Raw genomic sequence first — 13,975 nt, 5'->3', positions numbered from 1 at the left:
CAGCTGCCCCGATGTGGTCCCAACCTCAGACACAGACATCAGGGAGAGATGCTGGGCTCCCCAGAGAGTATAAGGAGTTCAAGTTTGGGGAGAGCTCCCCCCCATGGCAAGTCCCCACGTGGGGTGAAAGGAGACAAGTGAGGGGGCACAGGTGAAACAGGTTGAAGGCCCCCTGGCCTGTGACCCGCATGATGTGGTCTTGGTAGCCGTCACCATCTCTGGGTGGTGCATCCCCATCGCTGGGGCCATTGAGGGCCCAGCACCCAGAGCTATGTCACCACTAGGAGCATGCTCTGGATGCCCGGTGCCCAGAAGTCACCTTCAGGGCTGCTGGAGGGAGACCAGAGAGACCCCTCTCCAAACCCCAGCTTGACTGTAAAGGCCCAAGGTCATAGGCAGGGGTTGGGGTCACTCCACCCGTTGTCCATAAGGGGCTGGTAGCACGAGGGAGGGCGCAGCCAGAAGGGAAGGAGCTGGCCTGTTCTGGAAAATGCTCTGGGAGGCTCCCAGTGCTGCCCTGCTGTCCTTCCCTCTGTTGGGCAGGAACGCGGGGCTCTCTCCACACCCGGCAAGCTTCCCCCTTTCAAGGTTAGGGAGCAGACAGCGTGTTAGAGAAAGAGACAGATGGGATGAAAGTGGGCATAGACAGAGACCCGGGGTGACAGGGGCAGAGGGGCGACCCAGAGGGAGAGCCGGACTAGGAACGGTTACACAGACAGTCGGGCAGGGAGACCGGGAGAGGGACGGGAAAGATGAGAGAGAGCTCGAAGGAGAGAGGTGCACGCGGAGGGCGGCTGAGCACGGATTGACACAGCAGAAGGGGCGGAGCCTAGGGTGGCAGCGCTGGCGAGGAGGGTGGGCAGGGGGCGGGCGGGAGCCGCCAGCAGCAATTGCGTCTGGGTCCCGGCAAGCATGAGGCAGCTGCCCGCTCGGCCGGCTGCGCGGAGGGGAAGCCGGCAACAGTTTTCTCGGTTGTCCAGGATGCAGCGGGCCAAGGTAGGCTCTGGCGGGGCTGGGCGCTCGCCCAGGGCTGGGGCGTGGGGGCTTCGGGGGTTTACCCTGGACCAGGAAGCCTTGCTGTGCCTCTTTGTTTGACCCCATTCCCTGCTGTCCCCCGTAGGGTCGCTATGGAAAAAGTAAGTGTTGAGGTGTCCTGCCTGGGAGGCTAGACTCCTGGGGCCCCCTTCAGACGGCAAACGCTGTAGGTGTTTGTGGAACAGAAGCTGGACAGAGGAGTAGCTTGGGGTCAGCCATGTGGTTCAGTTAAGTCCCTGGGGCAAGTGCCAGAGTGCTGACCCCAAGCCTCTGACTCATTAGTGCTGGGGAAAGGCTGAATGCTGGGAGGGGGTGTCTTACCTTTGAAGGCTGGGCAATGAGTGCATCATTTAATTATCCAAGTAATTAATGAATATCCACTTCCTGAAGGGCTAGAGGACCCCTGACAAGGACACATGCGGTTAGTTCCCGCTGTGGGGCTGTTGGGAGGCTGGAGAGAGAGAGAAAGCAAGGGAAATACCGGGAGTAGAGTTCAAGAGATGGTGTCAAGGAGTTGGGAAGGATGAAGAATAATTAATGCAGAATAATGAGGAAAAGGAAAACAAGCTCCCCCCTCCCAGAAGACAGTGAACACTCAGAAAATCTGCTGATGCTTTGCACCTCCCCACACGTCTGGGACAGTCTTGCTTTGGATGGAAGAAGAAACACCAGGATTAGATTTGGCTGCTTATAACAGAACAACCCAAATAACAGTGGTTTGAACACATTTGCTTACATTTCTCACACAGAGTCCAGAGGGAGGCAATAGAGGGCTGGCACCCTATGATCCACAGGGACTAAGGGCCATCTGTCTCAGCATGGACTCAGGCTCCATCTGTCTCACTGGCTTCCATTCGAGAGGTTACCTTCACGTCCAAAATGGCTGCTGGAGTTCCAGCCAACACACACAGGCTGCAGGGAGTAGAAAAAAGGAAGGGCCAAAAAAACCAACAACCCTCTAATAAAATCAGGGCTTTGTGAGTAAGGAAGAGTGGATATTGGGCTGGTGTGTGCCAGTCTCCCCCCCAGCTCCATGCCCTTCCCCCCGAGATGGATTCCTACCTCTCTGTCACTCATGAGGACAAGCAGTCCAGAATGGGCTTGTGGCTGCTGGCTCCAGGCCACCCCGCCCCTGACCCCAGGCCACCCCCCGTCCCCCGCACTGTCTGCTCCATCTCAGTGGTGTCAGGAGGATCGGCAGAGGTGCTGATGTGAGACCCTTCGAGCACGCCGGCGGGGCGTGTTGAAAAGGTGTTTTTCTCCCCGTCGCCTTAAGTCTCCCCGCCACCTCCAGGCAGACAGGGCAGGAGTAGAGAAACGTAGAGCCTTGTCACAGGCTCACACACTGAGTGCTCACTGTATACATGTGCCACAGCCATCACAGGTCATGCGCATCCTCGGGCATCAGTCTGAGCCTGCGACGCACAGCCACACCCCGTGGCTGTACCCATGGTTGGCCAGGTTGCCAAACCTGCAGAGGTGGGGCTCTCAACTGAGTCAGGCTGCGTGCAGGTTTGCATTCAGCCTGCTGTGTCCACCAGCCTCCCGACAATCCCCCTTCTCTTGCCTTTCCCCCACTGGCTCCTACCTGCCAGGAGGTCACGCCCTGTCCCTGCCAGATGAGTGTGGTGAGTGGTTCCCGTCCTCCACATGCATCTGGCCCTTCCCTTGGTTATCATGACCCCACACTGGCCCCTGCCCTCTCTCACAGCCAGGCCCCAGTGGGTCCACCATGCCTGCCAGTGCCCTTCCTACAGCTGGCCTGGCTGGAGACTGGAACGGACCCCACACCTTCAGCGGTGGGCCAGGCTGGGACAGTGATCACCACTGTCACCAAGGTCAGCAGGGAGATTATGAAAAATCAGCTTCCTCTCAGTGGTAAAGAATCTGCTTGTAATGCAGGAGACGCGTGTGTGATCCCTGGGTCAGGAAGATTCCCTGGAGAAGGAAAATGACAACCCGCTCCAGTATTCTTGCCTGGAGAATCCCATGGACAGGGAGTCTGAGGGCCTACATACCCCTACATTCTTATGGGGTCACAAGAATCAGACACGACTTAGCGACTAAACCGCCACCACCAGTAGCGGCAATAGGGGCGACAGTTCGGAGCGCAGGCTGGGAGGTGGCCTGACCCATCCGTCCTCAGCGCCTGTCACTGTCATCTGTGGGTCCTCACAAAGTCCTGGGAGGGTGGGCCCTGCCACTTCCCCTTCTGTAGACATGAGGCTTGGGATTGAGGGTGGTGGGGGTGGGCGTGCAGCTCGCCCAGCACAGGGCCGGGACTTGAACTCCTTGAGATCTTAGGAAAAAGGAGCAAGCAGAACCCTTGCTCTGCTCCTGGGTCTTCAGGGAGAGCTGTCTTCACGGCCCGGCATGTCCACTGGGACCCTCTACCTGCCCAGGTTCCTGCCTTCTTGCAGGGAGTTTGTGGGAGGCAGTCCCTAATTGTTTCCCTTATTTCCAAGTATAGTAATCACATCCCTGAATTGAATGGCAAGTAAAGTGGTCCTGGGTGTTCTCTGGGACAAGGCCAGGGCCGAAGGGCAGAGCCCTGAAGTGGCCGCTCCTCCCTCCAGGGTCCTTCCAACAGGCTCTGCACCTGGATTATCTCTCTGGACCCCCACGCGGCCCCCCAGGTAGTGCTTGGTATTGTACCCACTTTACAGATGAGGAAGCTAAGGCCCACCCTAGATTGCAAGCTACAAAGTATTACAGTGGGAATTTGAACCCTGCTCTGTCTTACTCCAAAGCTCAGTTCCCTACTGCTTGTGGGTGGGGATGAATGGGGATGTCATGGGAGAAGGCTACAGGGAGAGAGGAGTGTGCCTATAACCAGGCAGCTGGTTATAGGAGATGCCCCACCCCGGTTGGGGGCTGGCCCCATGGAGTTGTGGCCTATTGCACCCTCCGAATACTTTAGTGAGTACACTCGGGTCAGACCCTACCCCAACCATGCCTCCTGGATTATTCGTGTGACCTTGAGCCAGCCACATCCCCTTTTCAGGGGCTCCAAAGAATAAGACCCCAATGTTTTGACACTAGGAGCCCTTTTCTTATCCAAATCTGCGGCAAGCATGGGAGCTGCTTTGCCAGCTGGGGCTGGGGGGCCATCTGCTCTCCCACCCCAGCCCCCTCCCAGGAGCATCTGCACAGCCCTGAATGTGGCCTCTGTGAGGAAGAGGGGAGACCCTGGTTTCCAAGGCAAAGAAAAAAGAAGGGAAAGCACTTGGCGCGCCTCCCTTTGCTGGTCCTGCAGCCCCGGCCGGAAGGAGACAGAGCGCGAAGGAGGGTGCAGTGTGGAGTGAGTCACTGTGCGGCCCCTCCCGCAGCTCCAGCTGACTGATGTTTCTCTGGAACAGGCAGGTGCATCTGTCAGCTGTGATCAGCCCACATCCCGGAGCGTCACAGAGCATCCACGTGATGGGGACAAGCCAAGGGGACCCGCAGGCGCCAGAGTGAGGGGTGGATGTGGGGTTAGCTGAGCTGACCTGAGAAGGACGGCTGAAAGGGCCTGTCCCAGCTCCCCAGCTGGCCCAACTCTGATCTGTTGCCTGAGGTCTCTGCCCAGCGCTCCCCTCCAGCAGGCGGCCCACACCCACGCCAGGCTCAGCCAGGCAGAGCAATGCTGGTCTTTCCCGGCCTCACCTCTACCTCTTTGGCCACCCCCTGCCCTCCCTGGCCCCCCAGCACATGCCTTTCGAGGCAGGCAAGGGATAAATCCGAGACCTGCTGCTGCTGCTGTGCCCTGTGCCCAGTCCACCCTGGCCCTGTGTTCAGATTCTCTCTCGGCACTTCGCTGGGGGTCCAGTGGTTAAGACTCTGAACTTCCATTGCAGGGGGCTCAGGTTTGATCCCTGGTCAGGAGATGCAAGAGACGTGGGTTCAATCCCTGGGTCTGGAAGATCCCCTGGAGGAGGGCATGATGACCCACTCCAGTATTCTTGCCTGGAGAATCTCATGGATAGAGGAGCCTGGTGGGCTACAGTCCACAGCGTCACAAAGAGTCAGACACGACTGAAGCCACTTACCACACATGGGTTCTATCCTTGGTAAGGGAACTGAGAGTCCACATGCCACGGTGTGCAGCTATTAAAAAAAGATCTTGTCTCAAGATGGGCCCTCTGGGCAGTGACTCCAGAGCGCCAAGTACTCGCCCCAACTCTGCCCAAGTGACACTGTGAGCGTGGGCAGCATCCATCCCCTCCCTGGGCCGCAGATATGCTCATCGCCTCTGCCAGGCCCTCACCTGAGGTTGGGCCCTATGCTGAGCCATGGGGGCTGGGGGGCCATAGTGCAGATCAGCCTGCCCCTACATACGTGTATGCCCCCAGGCCCGTCACAGAGCCCACCCCCAGCATTTGGAATTGACGGGCCAGCCACGCCCGAATGTAGCTGCGGAAGTAACATGGCTGTGCCTCTGGGCTCAGTTCCAGGCCCCTCATGCCTTAGCTGTCTGTCTTCAGACAAGTTAGTTAGCTTCTCTGTTCCACCGGCTCCTCGTTTTCCTTCTTGGTAAATAAGATCCTCCACCAACCCCGCCCCCCAACACCCGTGCATAGAGAGAGCTCTGTAAATAGTGTGAGTATCAGTGTTGTCATTTTGGGGTTACTGAGTCGAGCCTGTGAAGGGCACCCCAATGGGATAGTGTGATCTGTGAGCGGCTCAAGTCCACCCCCGGGTTGGTGAGAAGCCTTCATTGCCTGGGCAGCAATGGGCAGGTGAGGAGATGGTGGGCTGCTGGATGTGGCAGCACCAGAAGCAGGGCAGCAACACCCCAGTGGCCCCCGCCTCGGCGCCAGTGTTCTGAGTGGATCAGCACCCAGGCATGTGTGTGTGTGTGTGTGTGTATGCGTGCCTGTGTGCACGTGTGAGTTCTGCAGGGGCTCACGACAGTCTCACCTCCCCTCCCATCCGGGAGGCAGGCTGCCTGGCTGGCGTCTATTGATGCCCAGGGGTGGGAGGAAAACCAAGCGCTCCCCGCTCCTCCTGCGAAGCCTTCCCATCCCAAATCCTCAGGGCCTGCATGACTCGACGCCCACTGCCACTTCCTGCCATCTGTCCCGAGTGATGGAAATAGAGCGAGCGAAGAAGAGTGGGTGCTCACGAGCCTGCCTGCAGCAGTCCCCACGGACAGGGTCAGGGCGCCAGGCAGCCCCACACCTGGAGCCTGCACGTCCCTGCCGGTCCAGGCTCTGGGTTCGAGACAGCCCCCCTCCCCACCCCAGCTGGGAGAAAGGGAGAGTGTGAATGCGAGACCCCTTCTTGCCACAGATAAGGCCCAGAATTTCCTATCTGGTGGGATAAGCACTAAACCTTGGCTGCACTTTCAGATTGACTGTCGAGCTTTATAAAAATAGAGTGGTGCAGGCCCCACTGAATCAATAATGCAGCCCCCGGGGAAGGCAGAGGTGGGGAGACTTCCCAAGTGATTCTGCTGTGCAGCAGCTGAGCAGAGTGAGTTGGGTGGCCCTGCTGATGTCACTGGGTCATGGGCTGGGCCCTGCCCCTGCATGGGGCAGCCAGACCCTCACGCAGCACCAGGAGGGTGAAGGATAGTGCTGATCACTCCTGCTGGGGGTGGGGCGTGTCACCTTATTTAACCTCCCCCATAGTCCTGTGAATTATACCCACTTTATAGACAAGCAAACTGAGGCTTGGGTCTTCCCCCATGGCTCAGTGGAAAGAATCCACCTGCAATGCAGGAGACACAGTTAACATGGGTTTGATCCCTGGATTGGGAAGATCTTCTCGAGGAGGGAATGGCGACGCGCACAAGTATCATTGCATGGGAAAATCCCATGGACAGAGGAGCCCGGTGGGCTACAGTCCATAGAGTCACAAAGAGTCGGACATGACTGAAGCGACTGAACACACACACACACACACACAATGAGTCTCAGAGTGGTCAAGAACTTCATCCAAGGTCTCCCAGCCAGGAGAAAAGGGCCCAAGTTTCAAGTCCCTGCCTGGTTGACCACAGACCTCTTCCCACCATACTTGACTGAAATATCATTCTGCTGGAAATCTTCCCTCCCCCACCCCCCAAAAGTCTTCCCTCCCTCCCCAGCTAGGTGTGTCTTCTGAGTTAGAGGCCAGTGGGTCCTGGCGGCCCTTAGGAAGCTGTTCGTGCTGTTTCTCATGCACAAACGCCTGTAAGCATTTGGGAGAAGCTAGGCGTGCCTTTGCGTATGCGTGACCTCGATCACTTTACCTCTGGGGAAAGGAGCCTGGGTGTTTTCAGCCCAAAGGCTGCCACCTATGTGCCCACAGGTCACCTCTGCCAAGCCTTCTCTGAGATGCTCTTTGGGGGTTTTCTGGAGCCCAGGTGACAAGAACCCCAAAGACTGAGCCAGTTGCTCAAAGGTGTGTCCCTAACGGCCTGACCGCACGGGCCTCCACAGGATGGAGCTGTGCCCACTGGGCATGGGGCAGTGCCCAATGGGCTGCTGGCCTTTCTGGGGGCCTGTGGAGCCACAGGGTAGAATGTCCCAGTTGCGGTCCCAGTGGTTTGTTTAAAATGCTCTGGCCTCTTTCTGTGGCGTGGTGAAAACTCTCAGATGGTGATTGAGAATGGAGTGTTCTCATGGAGAGTCTGGACTGCATTTGCGGGGAGCTGGAAGGCATGGGGGGTATTCTTCCTGTACCATCTCCATGGTGTTGATGTCAAAGTTACTGAGGAGTCACCTTGACCCTTCCGTTGCTGCCCACATCTATGGCAGAACCTAAATACCCACCACACTAATATGCCCCCACCTGTCCCACTGCGGGCATCCGGCTCCGTGCTCTACCATTTTCCCCTCAACCTGGGCAGATCCCAAGCTGGCCTTCGGCCTCATTGTGCCCCAGTTGCCCTCCACGCTCCACCAGACCACCTTTCTGAAGCAACTCTGACAGGCCCTCGTCTGGACTTGGGTGGGAGAGAGGAGCTGGGGGTCAGGTGTGCCCTGGTAGCAGCAAGCTGCCCACGGCCCCACAGCTGGAAGGTCTAGAAGGTGCCGGCCCGCAGACATGAATTTCATGGCGCTTCCCTCGTGGTCCAGTGGTTAAGGATCCACCTGCCAGTGCAGGGGATTCGGGTTCGGCCCCAGTCGGGAAACTAAGATCCCGTAAGCCGTGGGGCAGCTGAGCCTGTGCGCCTCAACCGGACAGAAGCCCGCGTGCTGCAGTGGAGATCTCATGACGCAACTGAGACCCAACACGGCCAAAAATAAATATTATTTTTTTTAAAGAAGTGTATTGCAAGGCACAAGTGTCACTTTAAATGGCCAGGCAGATACATTAAAGAAAGTAAATTAAAAGAGAAAAATTTTAAATAATATATTCTATTTAATCCAATGTAAATATTATTTCAGTGTGTGCTCAATATAAAAATTATTAATAAGTTATTATCCTACTAAGAAGAATTTGAAATCTGGTGTGTATTTGCACTAATGGCACGTCTGCATTTGGACTAGTCTCGTTTCAAACATTCAGTAGCCACATTCAGCGCGTGGCTGAGGCGTGGGGCACCCAGTCCCAGAGGACTCAGTTCTCTGAGCTGAGCTGAGCAAGGGAGCCCTCAGACTGCAAGTTTTCTAGCTGTTGGTATTCCTGCACCGATTTTATCTTGCCTGCTGCAACCTGTGCTATAGTTTATTTTTCTTTAAATTAACTCATGTTTTAAATTTCCATAAATTCAGTTAAAAGGGAATCAGTAGATCACTCTTGTAAAAGGAGAGCTGGTAGCAGGTGAAGAGGTAACCATAACAACGCCCCCAAAACAAACAAGAGCACTGAGTTCTAGCGGCTCTCCGACCCTCCTTCCTCCCACTCTTGCCTGCTGAGGCTCTGAGCTGAAGCTAGAGGGATGCTTCGGGCACCCAGAGTCTCAGCCAGGGTGCCCAGCTTCTGGGATCTAATACCTGATGATCTGAGGTGGAGCTGACATCATAACAATGGGAAGAGAGTGCACAGTAAACGTAATGCTCTTGAGTCATCCCCAAACCGTCCCCCCTCCAGTCCATGGAAGAATCGTCTTCCACGAGACCCGTCCCTGGTGCCAAAGGGGCTGAGGACCGCTGGTCTAAGTCATCCCCTCTCCCAGACAGGAGGTTCTCCCAGGCGTTCCCTTCCTGGAGCCAATGCATGTGTGCGCTAAGTCCCTGCAGTCATGTCCAACTCTTTGTGACCCCCATGGACTGTAGCCCGCCAGTCTCCTCTGTCCATGGGATTCTCCAGGCAAGAATTCTAGAGTGGGTTACCATGGCCTCCCCCAGGGGATCTTCCCAACCCAGGGATTGAACCCCTGTCCCCTGCATTGGAGGCAGATTCTTTGCCCCTGAGCCACCTGGGAAACGCCCTGGAGCCAATGACCTCCAGCCAAAGCCCCGCAGTGAACACACCTGGATGTGAACGAGCGGGGCTGGCTCCTCGTTGGCCTTGGGCAACAGAGAACACACCAGATGGGAACATGGCGATCTTGGTGAGAGGGTATCAGAAAGACCTATTTCAGGATTTGTGCTCCAGCTGGGTGATTTGCCGGAGGGCCTAAGGAACCCTGAAAGAGGGATGTGGGCTTAAACATGGCACCTCTCCAAGCACCCAACACAGTGCCTGCTGGAAAGCAGAGGCCTCCCCAGCACGCTGCCCTTTCTATACACCCCCTGCTCCCCCAACTCCTCCTAGACCTGGGACTTGGAAGAAGGGAAGCTGACACCTGCCCCTGGACTCCCCTGGAGGGCAGGAGCTGCCAGTGTGGGCTGAGTGGCCAGAAATGTCTCAGCGTAGCTGCAGCACTTGCCCTGAAGGTACCTTGTCAGCCTCGGAGGAGGCTGCAGGTCCCGGGCCAGCCTAGGGCCACTTCTGGGACCTGGCTCGGAATGCTCACTGCTGGGGATGCTGTGTGACCTCACGACCCAGGTCTTCTGGCTTCACTGGTCTCTGCCACCCAGCTCTGGCCATCGCCTCCCCTGAGGGCCATGGAGGATGAAAGGATGGCTCCATCCTTGTTAAAATGCATCAGACAAGAGCAAGAGGGGAGAAAGCCTCAGCGAATTATGGCAAGAGCTTCAGAGGGCTTTCAGTCAGGCATTTTAGGATATTTATTGAGGGTTTTGTGTGTGTGTGTATTTTTAAAATATTCTTTTTTTTGTATGTGTGAAAGTTTTTTTTTTTAATGGAAACTTCATTGAGACCATTGCAGACTCACTTGCAGTTGTAAGAAATAAAACAGAGGGGATTTCCTGGTGGTCCAGTGGCTAAGACTCTGAGCTCCCAATGCAGGGGGCCTGGGACTGATCTCTGCTCAGGGAACTAGAGCCCCCATGCTGCAGCAAATAAAAAAGATCCTGTGTTCCTGAAACCAAGACCTGCCATAGCCAAATAAATAAATAAATGTTTAAAAAAGAACTGAAACAGATCCCGAGGACCCGTCACCCAGTTTTACACGCACTCGTGTGTGTTTAGCCCTGCGCACTTAAACACACAAACACGCAGTATCATATGTGTCCGTTCGTGTTTCCATCCCTGCAGTTAACACACGTGACAGTTCCATCACCTCAAGGACTCGTGTTGACCTTTCATAGCCACACCCACCTCCCCTCTTCCCCCTATCCTTAACCCCTGTCCCACTAACCTGTTCCGTTTCTAAATTGTTGCCACTTTGAAGTGCTACGTAAATAGAATTACATCCTTTGTGACCTTTTGAAACTGTGGCCGTTCCGACAGTGTGACATCTCCTTGTGGTTTTGTTTGCCTCTCCCTGGCGGCTCATGATGTGGAGCGTCTTTTCAGGGCTTCGTGCCACCTGTCTGTCTTCCGTGGTGACATGTCTGTGCTAGTCTTCTGCCCATCTGCCAGCTAGAGGCTTTGTTCTTTTACTGCTGGGTTTGGAAGTGAGGGTCTTTTGGGTGTCAGGCTCTGTGATGGGGAAGAGCAGTTCACACAGGAGGCCAGGGCCGGCTCTAGGAGCCAACATTCCAGGAGAAAGAGACAGAAATGCACCCAGGTAAACAAATAAACAGGGTTAGTTCAACAGCCAGCTGTGCTGGGGATCACAGCAGGTACTGGTGTGGGTGAGGAGGTGGGGGTCTCCTAGCACCTGATCTGAGTGAGGCCTGACAGGGAGCAGCAGTCCATCTTGAATGTCCAGGAGGAGTGTGCAAGTGAGGGGGGAGGGATTGCAGGTAAAGGTGCAGAGAAGTGTACAGGGGGAGGGGGCGTGTGCAGGGGAGAGGGGAGTGTACAGGTGGGGGAGGGGCGTGTGCAGGGGTAGGGGGGAGGAATTGTGCAGGTGAAGGGGGAGGAAATGCAGGTAGAGATGTGGAGAAGTGTACAGGAGGGGGAGTGTTCAGGGGGAGGGGATTGTGCAGGGGAGGGGGAGGGGTGTGCAGGGGAGGGGAGTGTGCAGGGGGAGGGGGAGGGGAGTGTTCAGGGGGAGGGAGAGGGGTGTGCAGGGGGAGGGGAGTGTTCAGGGGGAGGGAGAGGGGTGTGCAGGGGGAGGGGAGTGTGCAGGGGGAGGGGAGTGTGCAGGGGGAGGGAGAGGGGTGTGCAGGGGGAGGGGAGTGTGCAGGGGGAGGGGAGTGTGCAGGGGGAGGGAGAGGGGTGTGCAGGGGGAGGGGAGTGTGCAGGGGGAGGGAGAGGGGTGTGCAGGGGGAGGGGAGTGTGCAGGGGGAGGGGAGTGTTCAGGGGAGGGAGAGGGGTGTGCAGGGGGAGGGGAGTGTGCAGGGGGAGGGGAGTGTTCAGGGGAGGGAGAGGGGTGTGCAGGGGGAGGGGAGTGTGCAGGGGGAGGGGAGTGTGCAGGGGGAGGGGAGTGTGCAGGGGGAGGGGAGTGTGCAGGGGGAGGGAGAGGGGTGTGCAGGGGGAGGTGAGTGTGCAGGGGGAGGGGGGAGTGTGTAGGGGAAGGGGGGTTTAGGCGTCCCTCCCCAACTTCCAAGGCCTCAGAAAGCCGCGCAGCACCGCCCATGGCTGAGACCCCCTGAAAGTTGGAACCAGGAGGCCGCGAGTACAGCATGGCCCTGGCGTGCCCCCAGGCATCTGAGGCTTAGTTTGTGCTTCTGTGCTTAGTCGCGCAGTCCTGTCTTTACAACCCTAGGGTGTGTAGCCTGCCAGGCTCCTCTGTCCATGGGACTCTCCAGGCAAGAATACTGGAGTGGGTTGCCATTTCCTCCTCTAGGGGATTTTCCTGACCCAGAGATCCAGCCTGTGTCTCCTGCATTGTAGGCAGATTCTTTACCCACTGGGCCACCTGGGAAGCCACCTGGGAGACTTAGTTTGCGCATCTTTAAAATGGGCGGGTGCTGCCAACCTCCTACAGTTGTCGTAACAATGAGGTGCCTTAAGGCCCAGAAGTGCAGGAGTGGGGTTCTCGGCTCGCCCTCTGGGCCCTCCCAGCACGGCCCCATCTCGGTAGGACAGAACCCCAGGTCACCTGCTCAGGATCTCAGCACAACAGCCCAGGCCTGACTGCAAGACAGAGTCCTCAGGACTAGCCGCGGGCTCCGTGAGGGCCACCTGTGCCGGCCACCCAGTGCTGTCCTGAGGCAGGGGCACCGACAGACAGCTCCTGCCCAGGCTCTGAGCCCCTCTTGGGTTTCCCCTCTGACCTTCTCCACTCAGCCCATGTACAGAGCGTTCAGCAAAGAATTCATGAAATCATGAAGGGCCAGCTGCCCATAGTCCCCCACCTGCCTCCTGGGCTGAAATAAAGACCTGATTCATTGAGGCCTTTTCTCTCCCGAATAAGATCATTAATAATGGAGAAGGTCTCTGTCAGCCTGAGCAGGGCCTGTGCACATGTGTGTGTGTATGTGTGTGTGTGTGTGTTAATGTGTAGGGCGCCTCCCTCAGCATCCCTGGCACCTGGGGCCTCCGGTCACCCTCACCAAAGCCCCTTTCTGCCCTGTTGGGATGGTGAGCCCAGTCCGGCTATAGCTCTGCGCACCACTGACCACCCCCGACAGCAGGCTAGGCTAAGCCTGGGAGAAGGGAAGAGCGTGGAGGGGCTGCTGAGCATGTTTGTTGGAGGGGCGGCCTGTGGGGGCAACAGCCACGGGGGGGACGGGCAGCTGGGACCTGGCTGGAAAGATCGCAAAAGTCAGGATAAGTGGTTGGGTGTTGCTGGGTCTAGACAGCTGCTTCATCGAAAGCTGACCAGGAGGCCCACCGCCCAGCCCCAAATACGGACTGCCCTCGTGGGGCCATGAGCCAGCTCAGCTCCTGGAGGGCTCCCCCAGCCAACAAGAGCCCGCAGGAGGTAGCGCACCAGCCTCTCCTCACCTGAGCGTTTGCTCAGATTCCACAGTTTCGGGGACGTTTGTAGGGTTTTTCTTATTCGTCAAGTTTAGGAAAGCCACCACAGAGGACAGGCAAGAACCCAAAAGGCCAGAAGCTTGCTTTCGCAGCTCTCCTTGCAGCCAGAGAGGAGACATATGACGTGGGCTGGGACAGTCTGACTCCTTTGCTCTTGACCTTGAACCAGGAGCCAGTGACTCAGCCGAGACTCCCACAGGGTGGTGACACCAGTGGGGGGTCCCAGGCCCAGTGTCCCTGGATGGCCGCGCCAGCAGCAACAGAGGTCCTTGTCCTGGCCCCCGGGTGTCCATGACTGAGGTCTGGCTGTCCGTCAGCCTGCTCTTTGCTCTGGTCTGTCTTCCAAGCCTGTCTCTGTCTGTCCCGGGGAGGCTGCGAATGGCCTGGGTCCCCCACCATTGATTCCTCTCCAGTTACCATCCACCTGGGTGCATTGTTCTGGTCCTTGTACCCAAGAACCCACCCATCGCAGGGGCCGTGCTGGAGTCTCTGCATCTGCAGAACTTGCCCGAATGTACATCTGTTTGTGATGTGTTTCAGACACTCATATACTTTTCAGGACCGTATAAATGTCTGCCTACGATGTGGGAGTCACAGGAGACATGGGTGGGATCGCTGGGTCTGGAAGATCCCCTGGAGGAGGAAATGGCAA

At 57.0% G+C, this 13,975-nt stretch overlaps 1 protein-coding gene across 2 annotated transcripts in view; it reads left to right on the top strand.

Annotated features, from left to right (window-relative positions):
- Positions 1-853: 853 nt before the first annotated feature.
- The window catches only part of KCNIP3 (potassium voltage-gated channel interacting protein 3), a 93,596-nt gene continuing 80,474 nt past the window's right edge, over positions 854-13,975 (top strand). For both annotated transcript variants that reach the window (XM_086328230.1, XM_086328232.1), the window contains exon 1: positions 854-996. In XM_086328230.1, the coding sequence (XP_086184356.1) occupies positions 913-996 (84 nt within the window). In that variant the 5' untranslated portion in view covers positions 854-912. The remainder of the gene's footprint in view (positions 997-13,975) is intronic.

Source organism: Bos grunniens, chromosome 11, assembly GCF_055505025.1.
Source record: "Bos grunniens cultivar Pamir isolate PY7600 chromosome 11, Bosgru_T2T1.0, whole genome shotgun sequence".
NCBI lineage: Eukaryota > Metazoa > Chordata > Mammalia > Artiodactyla > Bovidae > Bos > Bos grunniens.
Note: the sequence above shows the minus strand (reverse complement) of the source record. Positions and strands in the feature narration are given on the sequence as shown.